The sequence below is a fragment of the Epinephelus lanceolatus genome, chromosome 19, assembly GCF_041903045.1.
Source record: "Epinephelus lanceolatus isolate andai-2023 chromosome 19, ASM4190304v1, whole genome shotgun sequence".
Lineage (NCBI taxonomy): Eukaryota > Metazoa > Chordata > Actinopteri > Perciformes > Serranidae > Epinephelus > Epinephelus lanceolatus.
The window spans coordinates 27579791-27602212 of NC_135752.1; the positions used below are offsets into that span (position 1 = coordinate 27579791).

At 39.7% G+C, this 22422-nt stretch overlaps 1 protein-coding gene across 18 annotated transcripts in view; it reads left to right on the top strand.

Annotated features, from left to right (window-relative positions):
- The window catches only part of tcf4 (transcription factor 4), a 305044-nt gene extending 287075 nt beyond the window's left edge, over positions 1-17969 (top strand). For 5 of the 18 annotated variants that reach the window (XM_033646554.2, XM_033646553.2, XM_078162249.1 and 2 more), the window contains 5 exons: positions 3015-3153; positions 9287-9455; positions 12525-12754; positions 13670-13817; positions 16911-17946. In XM_033646554.2, coding sequence (XP_033502445.1) covers positions 3015-3153; positions 9287-9455; positions 12525-12754; positions 13670-13817; positions 16911-16959 — 735 coding nt within the window. In that variant the 3' untranslated portion in view covers positions 16960-17946. Of the gene's footprint in view, positions 1-3014; positions 3154-9286; positions 9456-12524; positions 12755-13669; positions 13851-16910 lie in introns of all 18 variants that reach the window. The other 13 variants (XM_033646555.2, XM_033646549.2, XM_033646560.2 and 10 more) reach the window with 8 other exon arrangements.
- Positions 17970-22422: the final 4453 nt, after the last annotated feature.

Genomic DNA, 22422 nt, shown 5'->3' on the forward strand with positions numbered 1-22422 from the left:
CAAATTTAGTCTGATTATCACACTGTTAAAGACCCTCCACACTGGGTCCACACCGCCAGTCAGCTTAGCGTTAAAACTTTTACACAACATGTATACACTGTAGTACTTCACACAAATACATATTTATCATGATTCATATCGAGCCCCTGTCCTGCTGATATGTTCAAAGTGAAAAGCTCAGGGAAAGGAGGGTGGGGAGAGAGAGAGAGTATTCTGAACCGCAGGATGCCACGGGAAAGCTGGCATCACACACACACACAAACACACACGCGCGCGCACACACACACATGAAGAGAGCCCATCTCGTGCCAAAACAGTGAGTCCCTGCTGGAAGCTGCTCGGTGCTCTGGGAATTAGAAATCCCACAATTAAACATATGGGCATTAAGATAATTGTCAGTTGTTGTGCTGTCGTGTGTACATGTGTTTGTGTGTGTGCATGCGTGTGTGTGCTTGTATGCGTGCGCGTGCGTGTGTGCTTGTGTGCATGTGTGCGGCAGACAGATGGATAGGATTCAGCCAAGCACACAGACACACACACATGCACCCCTACAGTATTTCCCTGAAAACACACATGAAAAACACAACGACACACTCCAGCTCCAAAAAGAGAGGAGGAAAAAAAAGTGTAAATATACATGTCAGACATGCAGATATGAACCTGGGCTGAGACACACCGCAGATACACACGAGCACACGCTGTCTGCAGGAGCACAGCACAGTTTGCCCACCTGAGTTGTACTGTACTGGAAAAATGGAGGAAAAAAACATCGGGCGGGATGGAGTGTGTGTGTAAGTGTGTGTGTGTGTGTGTGTGTGTAAAAGTGTGTGAGAGAGAGAGAGAGAGAGAGAGAGAGAGAGAGACGGATGAGATCTTCAGTGTCTTAGAAAGGCAGAGGATGCCCTCAACAGGCCAGTTACAGAACTACAACATCTGGTGGAGGAAGAAATATCAAAGAAAGAAAGAAAGAAAGAAAGGAGAAATGTCAGTTTCATATTTTGATTTATTTTCCACTGTAAGTTTTTATGATCATCTCATGAGTCCAGTTGTTTAGTGATCTTGAAGAGTGACATTTTTCTTCCTCTCCTTTGTTGTTCTCACATTTTGACATACAACAATAATTAGCTGCACTTGTTTCAAGTCACGTAACGCTGTTGGCTAAAAGTGCAGTAAGCAACAATAACATCTGGAAAACAAAGTATAAGGAATAAGACAATCAAATCATACAATCATTTAATAATTTTCACAATGGAAAAAGAGAAACGGGACAAAATTTAATGAAAAATACAAGTATTATAAGGACTTAATGGCATTATGAAAATTTTTTAAAATAACATACCACTGTCGAGGGTATTCCAAAAGTCAAGTCCAGATTTACGCATTATTTTTATATGGCACAAAATCAAACTTTGCCACAATCTGATTCATGTTTGTTAGTTTATTTATTTGCACAATACCCACACAAAAGATAAAATTCTAGTCAGTTAAACTAATTTAAGTTAACTGAAAATGTGCAGGCAGAGCCAAAATGCAGACAGGAGATAGACAACAATTTAAAATCATTTGATCAACCACAGTACAGACCTGTTCAAAATACAAAGGTAGTTGCAGTTAGTATTTGGAAATTTGGATGACATGTTATTTCTTTACAATTAAGACATAGACTGTAGGCTAGTTTATTTTTGAATTAATCCCACATACACGGTCCTGTTGCCAGAAATACTCCCGAGAGCACCAAATGTGTGTCTGTCCACAGCTGAAAATAGTCCCTAACAAATTTTCTCCTGTTTGAGTAACATTTCAACAAGTCTGTTTTCTACACGAAAGAAAACGTCCAAAATACATGTTTAGGTGTTGATTTTAGTTTGAATTTCTGTTCTTGAAGCTTGTGCAAAAAGAACATATTTTTTTATATAATGACTCATTTGCACATTTAACATTTCAGAAAACTTATACAAAAAAATCAGCTGGAAAAGTTGTGTGGTGATATCTAGAAGTTAAATTATTTTTTTAACGCTTACACCACATATCTTTAAAGCTCAAAATGATGTTTTTTTTAATCATACTCTGAGCCAGAAATCTCCACCTAAGTAGCATTTACAGGCACCAAACTTCCCAGTATTATTCCTATCTATATTCTGAAGGTTATTACATAGGGGTGTCTTCATATATTATTCATAGCCTGATTTATTAAACATTTTGTTCCTAAAACACGGCAAAATTTGATTATTTATTTATTTTCTAATTTATTGTTTACTTATTTTTATGGGGGATGATAGTATTTTCTAAATTACAGAGTAATAAAAAGAGATATTCGAAATTCCCTGTGTAAAAAAAAAAAAAAAAGGGCTCTAATATGTCGACAAAACAAGAATTTTGAACCTGACTTTATCCAAAAGTCAGATTTCTGTTCAGGAAATATGTGCAAATGAATGCATTATTAATTAGATAATCATTTTTTGCATATTCAAACCTAAAATTAAGTAATAATAATTATCTTAATATAAGTAATTAACAAGCACACTTTGATGGTTATATCTATTAGTTAAGGTTTTACCCTCTTTATCTCCCCTTTAGGAAAGAACCAGTGGACTCTGGGCTGAGCCACAGACAGGGTCGAGAAATCAGACAGTACTGAGAGGCAGACGAACACACCTTATAGACAGAGGGTTATTGGCTCATGAGGAATAACTAATGACCAAAGTAAATTGACAAAATAGTCAAGGTGGCATTTTTCATGAGCTCTCATTTAAAAGAAGAAAGTATATTTATATATATTTCATCTTTAAATGACACAGTCAAAGACAGTATTGTCATGAAACACACAACCCTAACATGAGTCCAAGGGATTATAGAGCCAAACCATCAGAAACTTAAAACAGGCTCAGACTACATCTGGACTTTAGAAGTTAGGACTTGACTCAGTGTTGTGTTTGTATCGACTGCAGAAAGAATCACAGCAGCTGTTTGTTTAAATAAAAACTCTCACCATCTTTTTTCTCTCTGTTTTCCAGGTGGGCTCGCACAGAGAAGACGGCAGCGGCGTGGGCGGTTTGCGCGGTGGACACTCAATGGCGGGTCAGGTGCCAGGGCCTCAGCTGCCCGTTCAATCGGCCACCTCGCCAGACCTCAACCAGCCCGACCCATACCGCGGTAAGACTCGCCGTGCTTTGAAACAACCCTTACTTACACTGAGCATCCGACAGTGTACCGCTGTCACCAAATCTGTGGGACACAGTTAGGATGTGTCGTCCTTCTGATCTTGTTAGTTAATTCTTAAAGACATTTTCTGATTAATGCGTCACATTTTTTAGTATTTGCGTCACTTTACACACTAAAAAAGTACCTGTGTACACGTGTCCAGCATCAGCATCTATTGTTTTTGGTCATGCGTGTGCGTTTCCACACAGACAAAGGCTGGTATCCCATCATGCACTTGTGCACACATACAACACACCACACGTTTCCAACACCACATAATATAATGATAATGAAAGAAAAAGTAATAAAAAGGGTGCAAAAGAGGAGATGAAAAGGAACATGAAAGGGGAGGAAAAGAAAAAGTGGAATTTACAGAAGAAGATTAAGAGGAAAGACAAGTCCTGAAATAAAAAAATGTAATGACAAGTATGAAGAAAACAGGCGGAAGAAGGAAGAGAGGACGATGACATGGAGGTAAATAAAGAGAAAGAGGAAAGACATACTCTGAAGATGAGAAGAAGGAAGCAGATAATCTCAAGACAGACAAAACTGAAAGGGAAGAGCAAGAATAAAGGATGACCAAAAAATGAAAGATGAACAACAAAAGAATTACAGATGCATTAAAATAAAATGACAAAGGGACAGTAGGAAATTAATGTAGAAGAAAGAGAAATGACAGAAAAGGAAAAGAGTTACAGATGAAAGTGAAAACAAATAAAAGAAGAAGAAGGTGTTGATGAGGAAAGTATCCCAAAATGGGGATCAGACGCTTCACAAGCACGTGGAGTCACATCTTAGCTGGCAAGCCTTCAACTTCACCGCCCGAGTGGCAAAACGCCTAACAAGGGGGGGTAAATAAATATACAGTACGTGTGATATGAATATGGAGCAGGAGAAGTGTATATGAGCGCGCTGTGGAGCAAATTAGCCCTGAGCTCGTTTTTAAAGGCTGAAAATGAGTCTGCTGGCAGCAAAGTTCAGCCAGCGGCAGCCAGAGCCAAGTGTGTAATGAGGTGAGAGAGAGAGAAACACATACACACTCTCAGGCAGAAGTTGTTCCTCACTTCCACATCCGTTCACACACGTGCACACGCAAACACACACACATACACTGAGGGTGTGTGTTGAGGCTGTAAATAGAGGGTATTAAAATGTTTTTGGCAGCAAACACTTCAAACTCAGTAGCAGAGCTGTGGTTTCCTCCTGTCTCCCTCTCTGTTTCATAATAATTACAAACAGTGAAGATTCATTTTTTATTAGTGTTTGTTTATATTTATATTACATTTATATATTTATACTCAAACTGGTTCTATTTCTTTAGAACAGGTTTGAGGATTTATTTTATTTTACTACATATAAGTAAATTCATATATTACAGACGTAACTTAAAGGGCTAGTTCCTCCAATATGGACGTCATTTCCTTTGAGACTCCGCTTCTCATTTTTTTAGTTAGTGAACTAGAATTGAATGTACTTTAACATTTGGAGGAACTGATGCAACTTGTGTGCCAACACATGTCAAGCAAACTGTGACTTTGGAAAGCCAAAAGATTTCATATTGGTGTTGTTTTTCCGCAGTCTTTCTGCAGCTGTTCCACAACCATACACCGAATATTTTAAAGCCCCTGAAAGTGTGACTCTAAATCTTTGGCATTCCTCCATAACGTTGCATGGCTGCGTAAACAACAGCATTAAAACACATTTTCAGGTATTTTTTATTGACTTTTACAGTCAAAAACTCAACTATGGTTTAGGTTTTATCTGATTTGATTGACTCATACACAAACCCTTTAACAAGGTAGCAAATATTATATCAGAAATAATAAAGTGGCTAAATACAAACATGTATATACTAGATATGTGCATGATTAGTCGCTTTAACGATTAAACATCCACCCCCTCGCTCGTCGGCACCAGAAATATTAGTCGGTTAAACAAATTACTGTTTTATTCATGGTCAAGGCAGCTTAACTGTCATGCAGCCACCTGCCACTAGTGGGGGCTACAGAGCCGTCAGACAGCAGTCACCCTCCCTGTGGTAATGCTAGAGTAGACTGGAGTTTTAAAACAGCATGGTGGGAAATATGAGAGATGTCCTTGCGCAAAGCCAGAACAGTTTGGCATTACTGTGATCTAGAAAAAAAAACAAGGTAGCATGTAGGCTGCGTCAGAAAAAACTGGCGTATAATCACTGGACTGGAGCAATGTGCAACCACATTCAACTCAAGCATTTGGATTTTAACTGATTTAATTATAATTTAGATGTTGTTTTATTAACTTTAAAGTGAACTGCTATTATTTTTGTTGGATAATATGCAAGGTACAACATGCCCGACATTTCAGAGGCTATTCATTTATTTTAGTGGTTAACTTTTGGCTGAGTTGCCGTCATGTTCACATTCATACAGCGCAAAGTGTCTCGTACTTCAGCGGCATTTAGAATCCAACATGGTCGTTGGAGACTGTGATTAAAGACTTCAAAGGGCTCTTAATGCACACAATATTTTTGGGACAATGTTTCAAATACTTAACAATAAATTGTGCTAAATTTTGACTGTTTTCTGAGTGCTTTCCCTTTTTTAGACTCATCGACTAGTCTTAATTACAATTTTCATTTAGTTGACAGGGAAATTAGTTGCCAAGAACATCCGTAGTATATACTATCCAAACCCCTGCACTCCCAAGTCCATACAGTTCAATCCCTGTATACTTCTAAGTTCACATTATTCACATGTCCTTCCCAGACAGAAGTTCATTGAACAATCACAATTAAATTCATGAATAACTCATAATTCATCAACAAATCGTCAAAATGATAAGGTTAACATTTGCTTGGGAAGAATGGCGTTTGATAAATGAGTAAATACAAAATAAAATTAACAGATAATAAGGAAAAATCAAACAATAGTGCTCCCCCTATTAGGTTTTGGACTCTTACTGATATCTATTCATCCATTAGTAATCTATTGGCTGTCAGAGTGTCTATTACTATACTTTTTCTGTTTGTCCCCTATTTTCTATTTAGCCCTCCCGCTGTTGTCACTTTTACAGAGTGAACACACTTCTGTCTTAAAATCGGCCTGGAGTTTGTATGAGGTTTGGCACTCGGACACAGCTGCAGAGACAGCCAGGAAATAATGTGTTGGAAGTTTAGGAGGAAGTGGAAAATCTGCATCGATTAAAACTGAAATGTATTTATTAACATTAGACCAATGTGCATGTAAAACTGAAAAACATGACTGAACCACCTGCAGTGACCTCAGGCTCTTAACGGATAGTTGAGCCAAAAATCAAAAACAGTTGCCTTTTGTTTGTTAGTTGCCGAGTGTTGGACATATCAGAGACGACTGCGTTCTCTCGAATATATTTGATGTTGGAGTAACCAGGTCAGGGTTTGTGGAAAGAGACATTGCTGTTGAGGTCTTTAAATGTGATTTTTTTTTTTTTTTTTTTTTGGCGCTTTGAGCACCACGAGCCGAGTACCATTATATTTGGAAAAATATGTATTTATTATATTGGGGTAAACTGTCCTTTTAAACTTCAGACAGAAACCAGATTAGACCACAGCAATTAAGACTCAGATTCAGACCGTTAATAAGTCGCCCTCTCCCCACCCCAAGTCTCCTCCAGTGCCAGTTTGTGTCTGTCTGGGTTCAATCAGACATTCATATGCACAAAGTCACTTTTCACCGTTTTTAAATGCAGCTATTTATGCCCCAAACACACAGCAATTGTATGGAAAGAGACGCAGACACAAACCAAACACAGGCCGTCACTCAAAGCTGCACACAAAATGCCTCCAGTCAGGCAGACGGAGATTCAAAATGGCCGACAGTTGGTCGTGTGTGTGGGAACAGAGCACAGTGTTTTGTGTTGACTGAGAAGTTGGCAGCGTCCCAGTGACGGATCCATACAGGCGTCAAATAAAGACTGCTGTGTTCAGCTGAGGAGGGAGGCAGATAGAGGGTACAGAGGCTTTACGTTTGCACCGCAACTCTCCCCTGCTGCCGCCTTGAAGGTTGACTGGTGAATTAGCTGTGGTCAGACGGGCCTAATGCTGCATTCACACTAAGAAGAGCAGGAAACCCTCACATCCTTTTAACAACTGCTTCACTAAACTCGGCGTTTAATCAAAATAACCGCTGTTTTAGAATTTAGTTGTACTCATAGTTGTGACACAGACACAGAAAAGTGTGTAGCTTCTTTTTAATAAGCTGAATTGATTGTATCGCCTTTACACTACCTGTCACATTCACCCATTTACACACATTTACACACTGGTGGTCAAGGCTACCATACAAGGTGCCACCTGATACTCACTAACCATTCATGCACACTTGCACACCGATGGAACAGCCATTGGGAGCAATTTGGGGTTCAGTATCTTGCCCAAGGATACTTAGACATGCAGACCGGAGCAGTTGGAGATCTACCTTTGAGCCACAGCCGGTTCTTATGCTTAGTAGAAGATGCTGTTGTCAAATTATTGATGTCTGACTTGGAATTGCAACTAGGAAGCTCAGATATTCATAAAAACACTAATGCAACATAATGCTCACACACCATCTAATCAGTTTATATAAGGTAGATTTTTATTTGTGTTTCTGCTACTGCCCCTTGAAGCCAAAAGTGTGAATTAAGTAGGAAATATCAACATCGACAACCTTCAATACTGTTGCCCCATCCATGCACCTCCTCCCAAGACCTTTTTCAACTGTCTAAAAACGTCACACTACTTTGGCCTGCTGTGCTTAGGGAGCACAGTAATCACTCTAACCACCACAGGCGCTCACTTGTCAGGGTTGTCAAAGGCTATTATAAATGTTCAAAGCAATGACCAAGACTGTGACTGTGCAGGATGGTTGTGGATTTTTCACTCAACTTGAAACATTTTCAGCTCTCAAGAACATGTCTTGAATTTTCACCACCTGGTGTAAACTTGTCTCTTTAAAGACCCCCTCCAATGAAAATCAAGTTAACATTTTTATCATGTCCATACAGTGTCTTTTATGTTACAATACATATCATGAGCGAAACAAGCTGTTAACGCCATGACTAAGCATATCTGCTTTTGAACTGCAGTGTACCAATGACAGTCTCAAAAATACGGATTCAGACAGCCAGGGTTTCATACATCACAAACCTAATGAACCAATCCCATCTATTTGGGGGGGGGGGGGGGTTGGCTTTCCATATCATTAGCATAATGCTGTAGCGAAACAAGGGATATTGGGGAGAAGCCAGGTGTGTCTTCATTACTGTATACTGCAAGCTAAGTTTCACAATCTTCAAAAGATAGCACAGATGTGTATATATACATGTTATATGTAATAACAGTGTGACAATATGAACACACTGTAACATTGTAACATTGTTGTATGTTTCATCCCCACCAAGTGTCAGCCACTTCCAGTTTGTTAGCTAACAAGCTAACAAACAACATAAACAAATGAAAACAAGTGTAAATTCTCACATACACAAAAACCACAAACTATCGAGTGTGACTGAACTTGATTTTACGTCATACTTAATATGAAAAGTATGTTAGTATGTAATTCCCAACACAGCCTTGGTCTGACTGAGGCTCAAATATGTATGACTGAATCTCTCTGTTTCCTCTAATGCTAATGCTAATGCTAGCGGTTTTGATGTGCACTGTTCTTTCACTGGTTAACCTAGCAGAAGCAGCAGTGGTGAGTGGGGCACAAGGCCAGAACCAAAATTTTTTCAATGAGGGAGAAAGAGTAGATCTGCCTCCACTCCCTTTTTAAAGTTTTTTTTATGTGGGTTAACAGTGTTAAACAAAATATTAATAACGTGTTTGAAGTGGGACTTTAACTCTGAAAACAACTTAAGATGTGTCATGGTGCCTTTACAATCATTAAAAAACTTTTCTGGGGTTGACTGCAGAGTATTTCAAGTCAGTTTAAGTCAATTTTACATGAAGTGGTTGGCAAAGTTGAATTATTTTAGAAAGTGACAGACAGTGTCAGAGTCAGACCACATAATGACAAGTAGTCATTTATTTCATTTATCCATGTACACCTTCTAACCCCTCCTCTCTTTTCTCCCCCCCTTACTCCAGCAGCTCTGTCCGGAGGCCTCCAGGGCCAGAGCACCTCCTCCGTCAGCTCTGAGATCAAGTCTGAGGACGAGGGGGACGAGAACCTCCTGCAGGACACGAAATCCCTGGATCCGAAGAAGGAGGACGTAGACAGCAAGGACCTTAAATCAATTGAGAGGTTAAGATCTAGGTTAGCCACCTCTCAGACGTCTGCTTCCATCAAACCCCTCAGCTGGGCTGGGATACGCGTTGTCCTAAAACACCCACATGCTCAGAGACCTTCCTTGTCCAAAGTGCTGTTGATAGACAAAGCTCTCCAGGAAACAGGAAGTGGTCAGGATGTTGAATGGGATTTTGTACAAAGTTTTTGGCTCTTTTATCTCTGGATAGGAAACCAAGAAAAGTCATCATTTTCTGGAGAAATCTTGAGAGATTTACATATTTGATCATGTGGCATGACTTTAACATCTCATGGAGTGTTCTTAGATTGTGCCATAGTTACGTCTTCCACCACTGGCCAGCCACCACAAATCAATGTTCAGCTGAGGTCAGATGCTCTAATAAGGCATAAAGATAGGGGGAGGGGACACAAGGAAGGACTGTACGCTGTGAGTGTTTTGGGAACCAGCCTCTGGACTTTGATGAAGTGACCAAGTGTGATGAGAAGCAGCTAAATACATCCGTTAATACAAAGACCTCTTGTCTGCGTTCACCAGGTATCTCTCTCTTTTAACACGTTGATCTTTCTGAGACATGAAAGTAACATAAAGCCAAAGAGAGGTTCCTGGTTGACATGCAGCTCCCAGTTGATCCCGTCAGTCTCTCCATGGTCTTGGGCCTGGTTTTAACTGTTTCTCACACAACAGAGTAGAGCCCACTGTCAGTATTCTCAAAGGAGTGCTGTCTGACATTCAGAGCTGGGGAATCAACACCAACAGAGACACTGAAGATGAATTTTCTTTCAGTTGTTGAGAAACTGGAAGCCTTTAAAAAAGGTTTTAATATAATTTAAAGGACAAAAACGTTTGAAACCTTCTCATTATATGAATCCAGATACGTTTCAAGTAAAAAATCAAAAGTGCTGATTTTGGTCATGGTGTTGATTTCCCATCCTGGATGTAGCTGAGCAGCCTTCACCCCTCCAACAATGTTTTTCACCTGGAGGATGACTCAAATCAGAAACATCTGAAACCCAGACCCAGAGAATGTATAGTACATGACATTGGCGGTCATGATGATGATAATGATGATGATGATGATGATGATGATGATGCAAATGGTTTTAAGATGATAAAAAATGTTGCCTGTGCTGTGTTGCAGGGTTTGGGAACATATCGTTATGTGAGCCAGCAAACTTGTTGGCAGCTGCTTATCTTACACCTTATCTTATAAAGGTCAAGTGTCTAGAATTAAGTGTCATCTAGTGTGAGGTTGCAACAGTACACCCAACTGAAACTCAACAACTATGGTGGCCTATGCAAAAATGCAAATGGCCCTTTCTAGAGCCAGTGCTTGGTTTGTCGGTTCCAGGCTACTTTAGAAACAACATGGCAGATTCTGTGGCAGAGGATGTGCTCTCTATGTAAATATAAAGGCCTCATTCTAAGGTAACGAAAACACAACAATTCTTAGTTTCAAGTGATCATACACTAGGAAAAAAACATAGTTCAGTCAGGAACACTTAATCAAAGAAAACTTTATTTCCATTTGCAGTATTAAATTTGGCGGCCTCTCTGCCCTTCCACGCTACTAGATGGAGAGCCTAAGGCAGAGAGAGCACACCTGTCTGCCCTTCGACATGCAAACACGGAAAGCCTGAGGCAGAGAGAGCACACCTCCTGCCCTTCCATGCGCCTACATTGAAAGCCTAAGGCAGGGAGATCAACAGCAGAGACCCCCCGGGAACAGAACAGAGCAGCATCAGTGACAAACAGAAATGACATTGATAAGTGAGACACAGCATGAAAAGGAGGAGCTGGGGTGGAGGTGGGTTGCAAAGCAGGAAGCAGGAAGCAGCAACAGTAGGCAGACCAGAGCAGTTTAAATAGGGCGCCCTGAATGAGATTTGCCAATTGGTTATATAGAAAGGAATCATGTGATCTATCAGCTGACTCCCCTCCATCGATCAGCTGCTCCATCAGTTGATTGGGCTGTTTGAGATCAGCTAACTAACATTATGCTCAGTTTATAAATTTTATATAACATTTATGCCAATATACCCCCCTAAATCCTACACACTGGACCTTTATACCTGCAGTGGTAAATTTTGTCTTCCCCCTCACGCATTGAAAATACACAAACAATGTTGATGTGTGGTTATGATGTATGCCTGCAGGTGAGCTGGCCTCATCTCCCAAGCCCCCAGGAGGGCTCTCTTTGAGTCTTTGTTTTTTACTTTAATCCTTCCTCTGAATGCTGAGTTTCTTTTTTATCTTGCCTGAGAATCATCATGTTATAAGTTTTCTTCAGTACCAAAGCAATACAGTGATAGTTGCCTTTACATTCCATGGGTGCATGGCAGACAGGACCTGATAATAGCTAATTTGGCATACTTTTATTGGTGCCAGTTTGCCAAAATGCAAACAAAATATGGGCTAAAAATACAGTGCTCAAGAGGAAATATCAGTACATACCTGCAGCTGACATCATAGCAGCACATTTGATGGGTTCTTGCTCTTCTGGTGGCTTAAATTCATTTTTAAATTTCACACAGAATAAAAAAGAAGAACAGGGAAGTCTCTCACTTAAAAATACAAGGATGTTGCTCAGGATGAGATTTAAATTACAGGAAGACAACGGACTTCATAGGATGATTCCTTACTGTAAATTCTGCACTAAACGAAATACATAAAGTTGCAGTTATTTCCTCAAACAACTTCTTAATGTGATCGTACATCATGTTTTTCATCCTCCACCTGTTTGTCTAGAAGTGTATCTTCTTTTTCTTGTTTTTCACATTGTATTTTCAGTGAACTCACCAACATCACTGTGTAAACAAACAACTGCTGCTGGTAACTGTGGCAGACTTTAAAAATACCCAGAATGCAGCACATGATGTTTGTTCCCAAACCTTGTTCCTTGTTATTTGGTCACGTAATGAATCATCTTGTAAAGGTCAGCAACAAACAGCATACTGCAGGTTTGTATTTATATGAGCCTCTACACTGAAATATAAACTGAGCCTTTCTCCTCAAATCCTCCTCTCCCTCCTCCTCTCCTACCCTTATTCCCCTGCTTCCTCTTCCCTTGGTCACCGTAGCAACAATGACGATGAGGACCTGTCTCCGGAGCAGAAGATGGAGAGAGAGAGGGAACGGAGGATGGCCAACAATGCGCGGGAGCGTCTGCGCGTCCGCGATATCAACGAAGCGTTCAAGGAGCTGGGCAGGATGGTGCAGCTGCACCTGAAGAGCGACAAACCTCAGACCAAGTTACTGATCCTGCATCAGGCCGTGGCCGTCATCCTCAGTCTGGAGCAACAAGTCCGAGGTCAGTTTCATATAAACACGTGACCTTTGACCTCAGTAACTAAATGTATAAACCACAGATACTGCATCAGCTTAGTTTGTTTTTATCTACATCTTATAGAATGATTTTATACTTATTTGTTTATTTATTTGTGGACAAAATGAAGAAACTATAAGGCCACTTTATATTTAAACATTATACAAAGTTATGAACCTGGATAATTAATTATTCTACTGACCAAAATCTGGTTTGTGATCATTTGATTTTAGGTTAATTTGTGTTAATTTAATCAAGGAAAGGACAGAATAACAAAGATGACCACTGTTCTTTCAACTTTTTTTGATTGTAGACATTATTCTAGTCTTTGAAATTTGAAAAAAAGCATTAGTTTAGTCTGCACTACAGCATGATAATTTATAAATATACAAACATGGGGAAAATGTGTGATTTACCTATTTTTTTAATCAGTTCTATTTTGTATGCTGTAAGCAATTGTGGCTGCAGTGACATTGGGATCATAAAAGATAAAGCAAGTAATATTTTAAATTTGTAATTTCTAGTTAAAAAATCTAAAATGTTCCTATTTTCTAACTTAAAAACTACTTAAGGGGAAATTTAAGGTGCAAATCTGGGTTCAAGAGGTCAAACTGAATTTGCAACCCATGTAGTGCTCTGAGAGCTCCAGGAGAGGGCAGCAGTGGCACCTGTTGATTGTGTTCAGCCTGGCTGAAGTTTTTGGCTTCAGTCTCGCTGCTGACTTAGTGACGCAGCAAAAAGAAATACCTCTCTAAAAAAAAAAAACAAACACACACACACACACACACACACACACACACACACACACACACACAGACATAAACCAAAGTGTGGAAACATTTTTACAGATATAAAACACCAGAAATAATAATAACCTCTCCTCTCTCTCCTTCTGTCCAGAGCGAAACCTGAACCCCAAGGCGGCCTGTCTGAAGCGTCGCGAGGAGGAGAAGGTCACTGTGTCATCGGACGGGGCTCCCCTCTCACTGGCCGCCGCGCACCACGCCGCCGCCGCCATGGGCGACGGGTCGAACCCCTTGGGACAAATGTAAAACGCAGCAACATCTCCTCCCCCCTGATGGTCAGAAGATTTCACTTATAAACTAATCTGCTGTTGTACCTTTAACTCAAACCAAAGAATCGGAATTCAGAAACCAGAAACCAATCCAGAAACTTCAAGCAAACATTTTACAAATCACTTGCCATGAAATTTAAAATACGTGGCAAACTAAACATGCCTCCATTGAAAATAAGTTTTGGCTCCCATGAAAAAATTGGAAAAGTATAATGCTATCAACATTGAAAGCTGCCTCAAATATGGACAAGTTGTCATTCGGCCATCAGTTGTCTGATATGATTAATGTGGCCTCTGTGTACTTTTTAACCATTTGTTTCCTGCAGATTAGAATTATAGCAACTGTAACAAAAAATATGATTTAAGAGAAACAGTCAGTTTATCCACATTCTCTTTATATCTTCAAACCGAAATATGTATTGATCAGTTTTATTGGATATAGGTACACTAAGCCGGTCAGTACAATGTTGGTAAAGAAATCAAGACTTCTTATGTAATGTTCATCTTTGAAATTAAAAGTTACTTATTGATTCAATCAGATGTTAATGTTTACATACAGGTTTAAAGGGACAGTTCACCCCAAAATCAAAAGACCTGTTTTTCCTCATACCTGTAGTGCTGTTTATTAGATTAGATTGTTTTGCTGTGAGTTGCAGAGTGTTGGAGATATTGGCCGTAGAGACGTCCGTCTTTTTTTCGATATAATAGAACTAGATGGCACTCAGCTTGTGTCGCTCCAAGTGCCAAGAAAATACGTTTGAAAAGCTTAACAGCAATGTCTCTTTGCAGAAATCATGACCTGGTTATTTAAGATAATCCACAGACTTTGTTGTTTGCAGTTTAATGTAGGAACTATTTTCTTTCTACCAAACTACACCTGCCAACCGTATCACCATGTGGAAGGAAGTGTGCATCTACTCCTGGGCGAGAGGCTCATGCAAGATGTAAACATCTTGCTTCTAGTTTGGTAGAAAGAAAATAGTTCCTACATGAAAACTGTTAAAAACAAGGTCTGTGGATTATCTTGAGTATCCAGGTCATGATTTCTGGAAAGAGACATTGCTACTGTTTTGCTATTGCTAGTGTTTCAAATTAATTTTTTGGCACTTTGAGCACCACAAGCCGAGTGCCATCTAGTTCCATTATAGTGGAGAGAAGGCAGACACCTCTATGTTTGATAGCTCCAACATTCAGCAACTCATTCCAAAATAATCTAGACTGATAAATAGCACTACAGGTAAGAAGAAAAAAATTGTATTTTGATTTGGGGTGAACTGTCCCTTTAAGTTAACACACCAGTTTTTAACCAGTTTGCTCATTGGTAACCATTCCAAACTTTAAATTCTCTGATGATTGATTTTTGTTTTTGTCTTGTGACTTTAAACCTAACAAGCAGAATTCACATATTACTTTTCTATTCTCACCCTAATGCAGGAAAAAAGGCTAAAACTTACACAGACAACATGCAGACCAAATGCCATTTATGTCAAATTTCTACCATTATTTGAATGAATTTGGAGAAATGCGTCGTTCGGTTCCTGACAGTTAATGTCTGGCAGAGCTGATATTTCAGCTGGCGAAAAAACAGAGGCCAGAACTTGAGTTTCTGTCTGGTCTGGGTACATTTTAACAACAGATTGGCAGTAAGTGTGATTTTAATGTGTGACTGTGTATGTTTGTCGTTGCTCTTTGCTCTACAACTTTGTTTTCTTTGTTTGCATGTTGAATCATGGAACAGGTTCACTACCTTACTTCCTAATGTTCTGAGGTCTTACGGTACCAAAGGTCCTTGATAAGGAGCAGGAGTGCCCTAACAGTTTCTTATCTCCAGAAGCTTTACAGTGAAAGAATTGAAGTAATGTCTTTTCTTTGTTATTTATACACTGCCAGTTTGTGCAGGTGAACGTTGCCCAGCACATTAACAACCTTGTCAAGTTTTAAGTACAAGGAAAAGGACCAAAAACACCCAGATTTTAAGGGGTTATTATGAGTTGCTTGCTGCAAGGAAGAGTCCTGAATAAAACAGGACCCATTATTAAATACATACAGATCTTTTAGTGAATGAAGCCACACACATGATAATTATGTCTAGGCACAAAGTCGAACGTACATCTCGGAACACGTCTGCTTTTGTCTGATGACAATAAGCATCTGGGGCAATGGCCAGTACCTCGGGAGATCCAGTGTAGCCAGCGGATATCGGAGCCGAAACTTCTTTTTCCATGCGCTGGTCATTTTGGCCAATATCTGCGGGCAGATATGTGCATATGCAGATGCATATGCATTTTTTAAAAGGATGAGATATAAAGCTAGAAATAGCTGAAGGGTTCTGAGACTGCATTACAGCCATTGCATGTTTACATGCCACTCAAACGTGATTGGTACATAATACTTCTACTACAGACGGAAACCAGAATGCTTCCGATACCAAAATCTGCCTACAGATTCTGCATACATATGCTGCATACATATGCAGATATCTGTTTATATTTTAGATTAATAAAGAGGTAAAGACCACACCCATTACAACTGGGGATGGTCTGTTTTACTTGTGACCACCTACAGCAGTGATGTAGCATTGTACTAGAGTGCACCGCTACATCACAATCATTGTTAGCATTCCGGCTGATCATTTTCAGATCATCCATCATATTTTAGAGTTTGCTTCAGGCGTCTGTATCTACACCTTTTATAAGTACTGCTGACCAGAACATGAATATTCATGGTCGCCAGAGGATGAACACTAATCATTTAGTGAGCACAGGCCTTTCCTCTGGCATCAATATCAGGCTGAAGAAACGTAATACCAAATTTCTGGATAAGATTTAGCCCCAATAGATTTTTGGAGAACGTTCATGCTCCCCAGAACATGAACCCTTTTAATTTTGACACTCTATGAGCATTTCCTTACTTCCAATATTTTTGTGGGGTGACGTAAATACTGCTACCACTAGGGGCCAGTATTACTGCTTTACAGTTAATTTTATGTTTTTTTTTTTTATGTGCGTGTACAGTGTGTACATGTCTCTCCTAATCCCCCTTTATTTTTCCTCTTGGTCTCTCCAGGTCCAAGGTGCCAGAGTTCATCAAGATGATGAGTGACCACTTCCTCTGACGGCGTTTCCATGACAACCCAGCAATCGATCAACCCCGTCGTTGCTTCAGCCTGACCAATCAGATTCTCTGGATCTTCGGCCTGACCAATCAGATTGGCCTCTTTCTCTCCTCTCGTCTGTCTCTGATCCTCCTCTTCACCTTCGTCTCCTTCTTCTGTCGAGAACACGAACTGCAGAGTCACATTAGTCGCTTTTGTCACTTTGCATCTCCAGCCGAAGTGAACTGGATGCTACTTTGTGGAGACGTTAAACGGCCGCTGTAACATGGCTGCTACAAAGTGGCAGTTTGTGGGAGCTTTTGACACAAAGTGACAGCAATGGACAAAAGTCTTTGGAATCACATCATCCAAGAAATTCTTCTTCTTGTACTACTTGTTTTATCAGCATTCCCAGTTTTAAAGAACAAAAGGGTTCTATATATAGTATATATATATATGAGAAAAGGAAAAAATGACAAAAAAACTTGTTAAAAAAGTGCAACTGGACACGGGCAGTGAGGAGGGTATGGGTTAGGAAGGGTTGTTCAGAACGGCGCAAAACATATCACGAAGTGTTTAAAGAGGTTTCTGTTTTTTGTTTTTTTAAGCAACATTGCGCAGCTGTTGTTGAATGCAGCTTCAGCGCGTCTCTGACTGAATGGCAATCTAACGCCACACTGTGGATGAAGCTGTGCCTGATCTCCTCTTGGATGCAAACCAGTCAGATAGATACACACGGAGAAGCAAAGCAAACAAAACAACAAAAAGAACAGGAAAATTCCAGGAAGTATCACGGAAGCAAGCGGCCCATTCATACATCCCCTTACAAACCGCACATTTTCACATATTAAAGTATGAATTAAAATGAAGATTTTAGGTGCTTGATATGCCGAGTCATTTGAACAAAAATTTAGTTCATAAATGCTTTTTGACTATCATAGATGCCTAGAAAGAAATGGGGCTAAACAGGAAAAACAGGGGCAACTCGTTCTTCCCCTTCTAATGCATTCCCTCTTAACCTGCAAACATTTACAGTAGATTGTCAGTGTTATAAAAATCTGAACATGTTTCTGTATTTTTATTAGTGTTTTATGCTAATAGCCATGTTGACTTTGTTAACAAGCGTCAAAATTGTACAAACTGCTAATTTCTTTGTGTGATCACAAATACAAACACCTGGACAGTTGTACCCAAACAGCCCGTGTGTATCTACTGGGAGGAAGAGAATACCTAAGGAATCAATCAGTTAATCAATCAATCAGTGAGTGACTCCAGATGGACTGGGGTGTTTAAAATTTGAAGGTAGAGGAATTACAGAAGAAAAACATGAAGGACGAATCATGCAGTAATGAAAAAGTGTACTTCTAAATGCGGCAGGAAAGAAAGACTTTTCTCGACATCTTCATTTGAGATTGTTGTTTTGGGTTTGTAGTGCAGATGCACAAGAGACGACAGAAAGAAAGAGCTCTAGCAAACATCCTGAACCAGAGTCCATTGTCAAATGTTTGTCAGCGTGGGCAGAGCAAGCGGAGTTCAAAAAGGTGTCCAAGCCTTTGTTGTAATCGAAGGATTACTGGACAGATGGTTGAGAGGATGGACAGATGATAGAAATGCTGGATGGATGGATGGCTGATGAGAGGGAAGAGGGTCGGGCTGAGCACTGAAGTGAATTCTATTCCACGTTTAGCACATTCCCTGAATCACGATCGCTCTACTTGAAATGAGTTCTCTGGACATCCCGAAGGCCTAGAGTAGAGTTTTGCAAGTCATGTAAGGTTAAGGAGAAAAGATTTAACATCCTGAGGAGCTAGAGATTGAGGGAGAGGAGAAAAAACAGAGAATCTAGAGGTCTAAATGATGATGCTACAGGGGAACCAAGGGAACAATCATCATGGTGAAAGGTGTATAATTTTCTTCTGGGGGCCATGCAGCAGTTGTCAAAGCATTCCTGTGTTGGATTCAGTAGATTCCTTCATTTCCTGGTTTAATATTTGGCTGATCATAACCCTAAACCTCAACCTTAGACTTATCCTCTGCTCTGAATACCAACCTTGGGGGACTTTCTGATTGACCTTTGCTGTCAGATGTAGTTGAGGTGTCTGTTGTTGGGACCATTGGCTGGTTCAAATTTTAATTGGCCTTGAAATCTTTTGCTTGATGAAGTTGCAGTGATGTCTGGCAAGATTTCAAACACTGTCTACTTGGTGCTGGTGCAATGCATTGCATCACAGTAACCTCTGTATACAGCTATCTGCACATAAATGTAGAATCTGTAGGCTACAGGATAAGATTTTGGTAATGGAAGCATTCTTCCGATACCAGCTTCCGTCTAGTAGTATTGACGGGATATGTTTGAGCAGCCAGTAAACAGTCCATGTGGAGAGGCAGAATGTATTGGCCAAAAGGCAGTTTCAGAACGCATTGGGTGTCTTCTGACAACAATTTAGCTTTATGTAAGCTTTTTTTTTTTTTTTAATGTATTCATATGCAGATACGTGTTTATAGAGATTAACTGAAAAGACCAGTACATAGAAGATGAAGTCGTGGCCAAGATATCTGCTTGCTCCAAAAGATCTCCCAAAATATTGGTCGTTGCCCCTAGAGGCTTAGTGTCGTCACACCGATAGCCGATGGCTTCTAAAATTAGCATTATAGAGACAAGAGACTTAAAACTAATCAGGAGTCTGCAGTCCCACTGGGTTCTCGTTAGTTAAGAGCACTATCTGGACTAGTTGGGACAGGAAAACCAAAACATCAGTAGTGGAGAGGAGTCATAACGTGACTGTTCCAAGGTACCTAGATGAGCTATACTTGCAGCTGAATGATGGCACAATTGGTGTTTCTGTGCCAGAGGACCAAATGTTAGCAGACTCTGGATCATAAATTACATGCCTGCCAGATTAGGCTAGGTTTTAGGGTTTCAGACTGGCAGCACTCGCAGCCAGTCTTGGCCCCCAGAATAAAACCAATGTGTCATTTGTCATAAGTCTGGCATGAGTCCAGCAAGCCTGACGAAGGGTTCAGACATTTTGATCATCTTGGTTTGCTCAATATAAATGTAAATTCAAAACATCTGAGGCAAGTCCAATCCAGAAGCCCAAGCACTAATATGTTACTTTAGAATTTGACAGTGCTGCCTCTTGTTCTTTGACTTGCCAAGGTTTCTTGGGTAGAAGTTCAATAGAAGAATCAGGACAAGGTGGGGCTGATAGTGACAAAAGTCATGAGCGTGACCAGGTGAGAACTGGAACAAATGAATCAGGACCGGATAGATCAGAAAGAAATCCTTATTGCATTGCTATCCATCAAGGTCTACTTTGTGGCAATAGGTGAAAGTAATTGGAATATCTGCAAGAACGTCCATCGTTTTCTGGTGTCAATCTGAAAGTCCCCTTTTGCCCTCACTCCAGTTTGAACCCTCCTCTGTCCAGGCCTATGTTTAATCCCCAGCCCTAGTTCTGTCTTCTCTGCTGACCCTAGCCTTATGAGCCCTACACCAGAGCCCTAGCCCCTCTTCCCAGCCTCTTGTCCCACCTAAGCGGTCCCACAGATGCAATTTGAACATTCACACTTCTACCAATGTGCCTTTTTAGAGTTCATATCATTCGAGTTGCCAGAGGAGGACATTTACCTGGTCTTTTAATAGGATGCAAGCTTAGGGAAACCTGTTCTTAGTCGTTAGGTTCTATGCAGTCAGGTTTTTTACCAGACCTGGGAATTTAAAAAAAGCTAAAAAGGAAAAAAAAGTATTTTTTGGATAAAAAAAAAGAAAAAAAGAAACTGTATTTAATGTACTGTACGCTTATATGTAAGTAGACAACGTGTTCTGGCTTTGAGCCACTGAGACAGACGCTTGATTTAGCAAAACGAGCCCCCATCCCAGTCCTCCCTCCCCAAGTTCTCCATAACCCCCAACCCATCCTGTTCCAAGCCCCAGCCCTGTTACCATGGTGAACAATGCGTCTCTTCTTGTATTATAGCTTATCAGCTTTTTATCAATATTTGATCGGCTTGTCCGTAAGCCAATGTAGTCTTCAGTACAAAGTGTGTGGTTGTATGTTGTAAAACAGATTTGCTTTTTTTTCTCTCTCTCTCTCTCTCTCTCTCTCTTTTTTAAGAAGAATCTTTTCGCTTATTACTTTTTCTTTGTCTGTTCTGGTTTACATGTCTATTATAGAAAATGTAAAAAAAACAAAAACAAAACAAAAACAAAAAACAACACAATTCGTTAGCCGACAGCATTGTTCTCTGTCGGTGGTCATTTTGACGCGGTTAAAATCCTACCCAATCAACAGGAAGGCACGGAAACTGGAAAAGAATCTATTTGAATAAATCAATCTATATATAAATGTACAAAAAAGTATATACGATATATAAGGAGGGTGCCATTTTCTGTTATTTTTTTATTTTCTGTTGCAAAGGAGTGTTTGCTTGGGGAGGAATTATTTTCTCAAAGACTGAACTGGCAGAAGTTGGCAAGGCCCCTCAGTGTTATAACTTTTCAGCTGACTATGTTGTGTTCTCTGTTGTTGCCATGACAACACCCTCTGACTAGTATGGCACCCCGCGCAGGACAAAATGGGACTGGAATTCCATCAGCTCCATTCACTGCTATCTATCCAAGGCAACAACACACAGACGTTTGTAAATTGTATGCAACAAAATGGCAAACTTTACCATTATTTTGAAATTGTGTATGTAAAAGTTATATTTTTACATGTAGACTGTTGTTATTTTGTGTTTTAGAAATATGTTGTATCGGTTTTTTTGTTAAAATATGAAAAAGTAAAATTCAGTGTGTGTTGAAAAAATGTGTCACATTGAAAATGTAGTGAGGTCAAAAGTTCAGAATCATTTTTTTCTTTTTTAATTTTTCAACATTATGTTTATATCTGTGGGGGAACATTTTTGAGGGTTCGTGGGAGGAATCAGAAATCATAAAAGATATATGATATTTGTTTAATTCTCCATGCCTCATGACATTACCATTTTTAATTGTATTTTTTGCAGAGAAATGTGTAAATAGTCATAAAACATTTTCTGTGGGGTTTCTGTGGGGTGAGGACTTGCCAGTGAGAGGCGACGATGATGATGAACTTGTTTTGTTTTTTAGTGAGGTTGTATTCGTCCGGTTACAGTAGCCAGGTGCCAACTTTTGGTTTCGGTCAGTGGTGGTCAGTACTGTTTGTGGTTTTGATTGCTGACCATCTGAAGTGTAAGTCAAATTGTTGTCTTTGCTTTCACATAAAAAAATCACTCGTGTCAGAGTCGGCATTGGGCTTTTTTTTTTTTGTTTGTTTTTGTGAAGAATTTATTTTGACTTTCAAGGAGGAAAAACGAGCTTTTACAACTGCCTGTTGTGATAATTGCTATTCTTAGGGAAAGTGCAAATGCAAATTTATAAAGATACAGGATATTGTAACCTTAAAAATTCTTGATTTTATTATGTTCACGCATTTCCAAATTCAAAATTTATAATAAAGA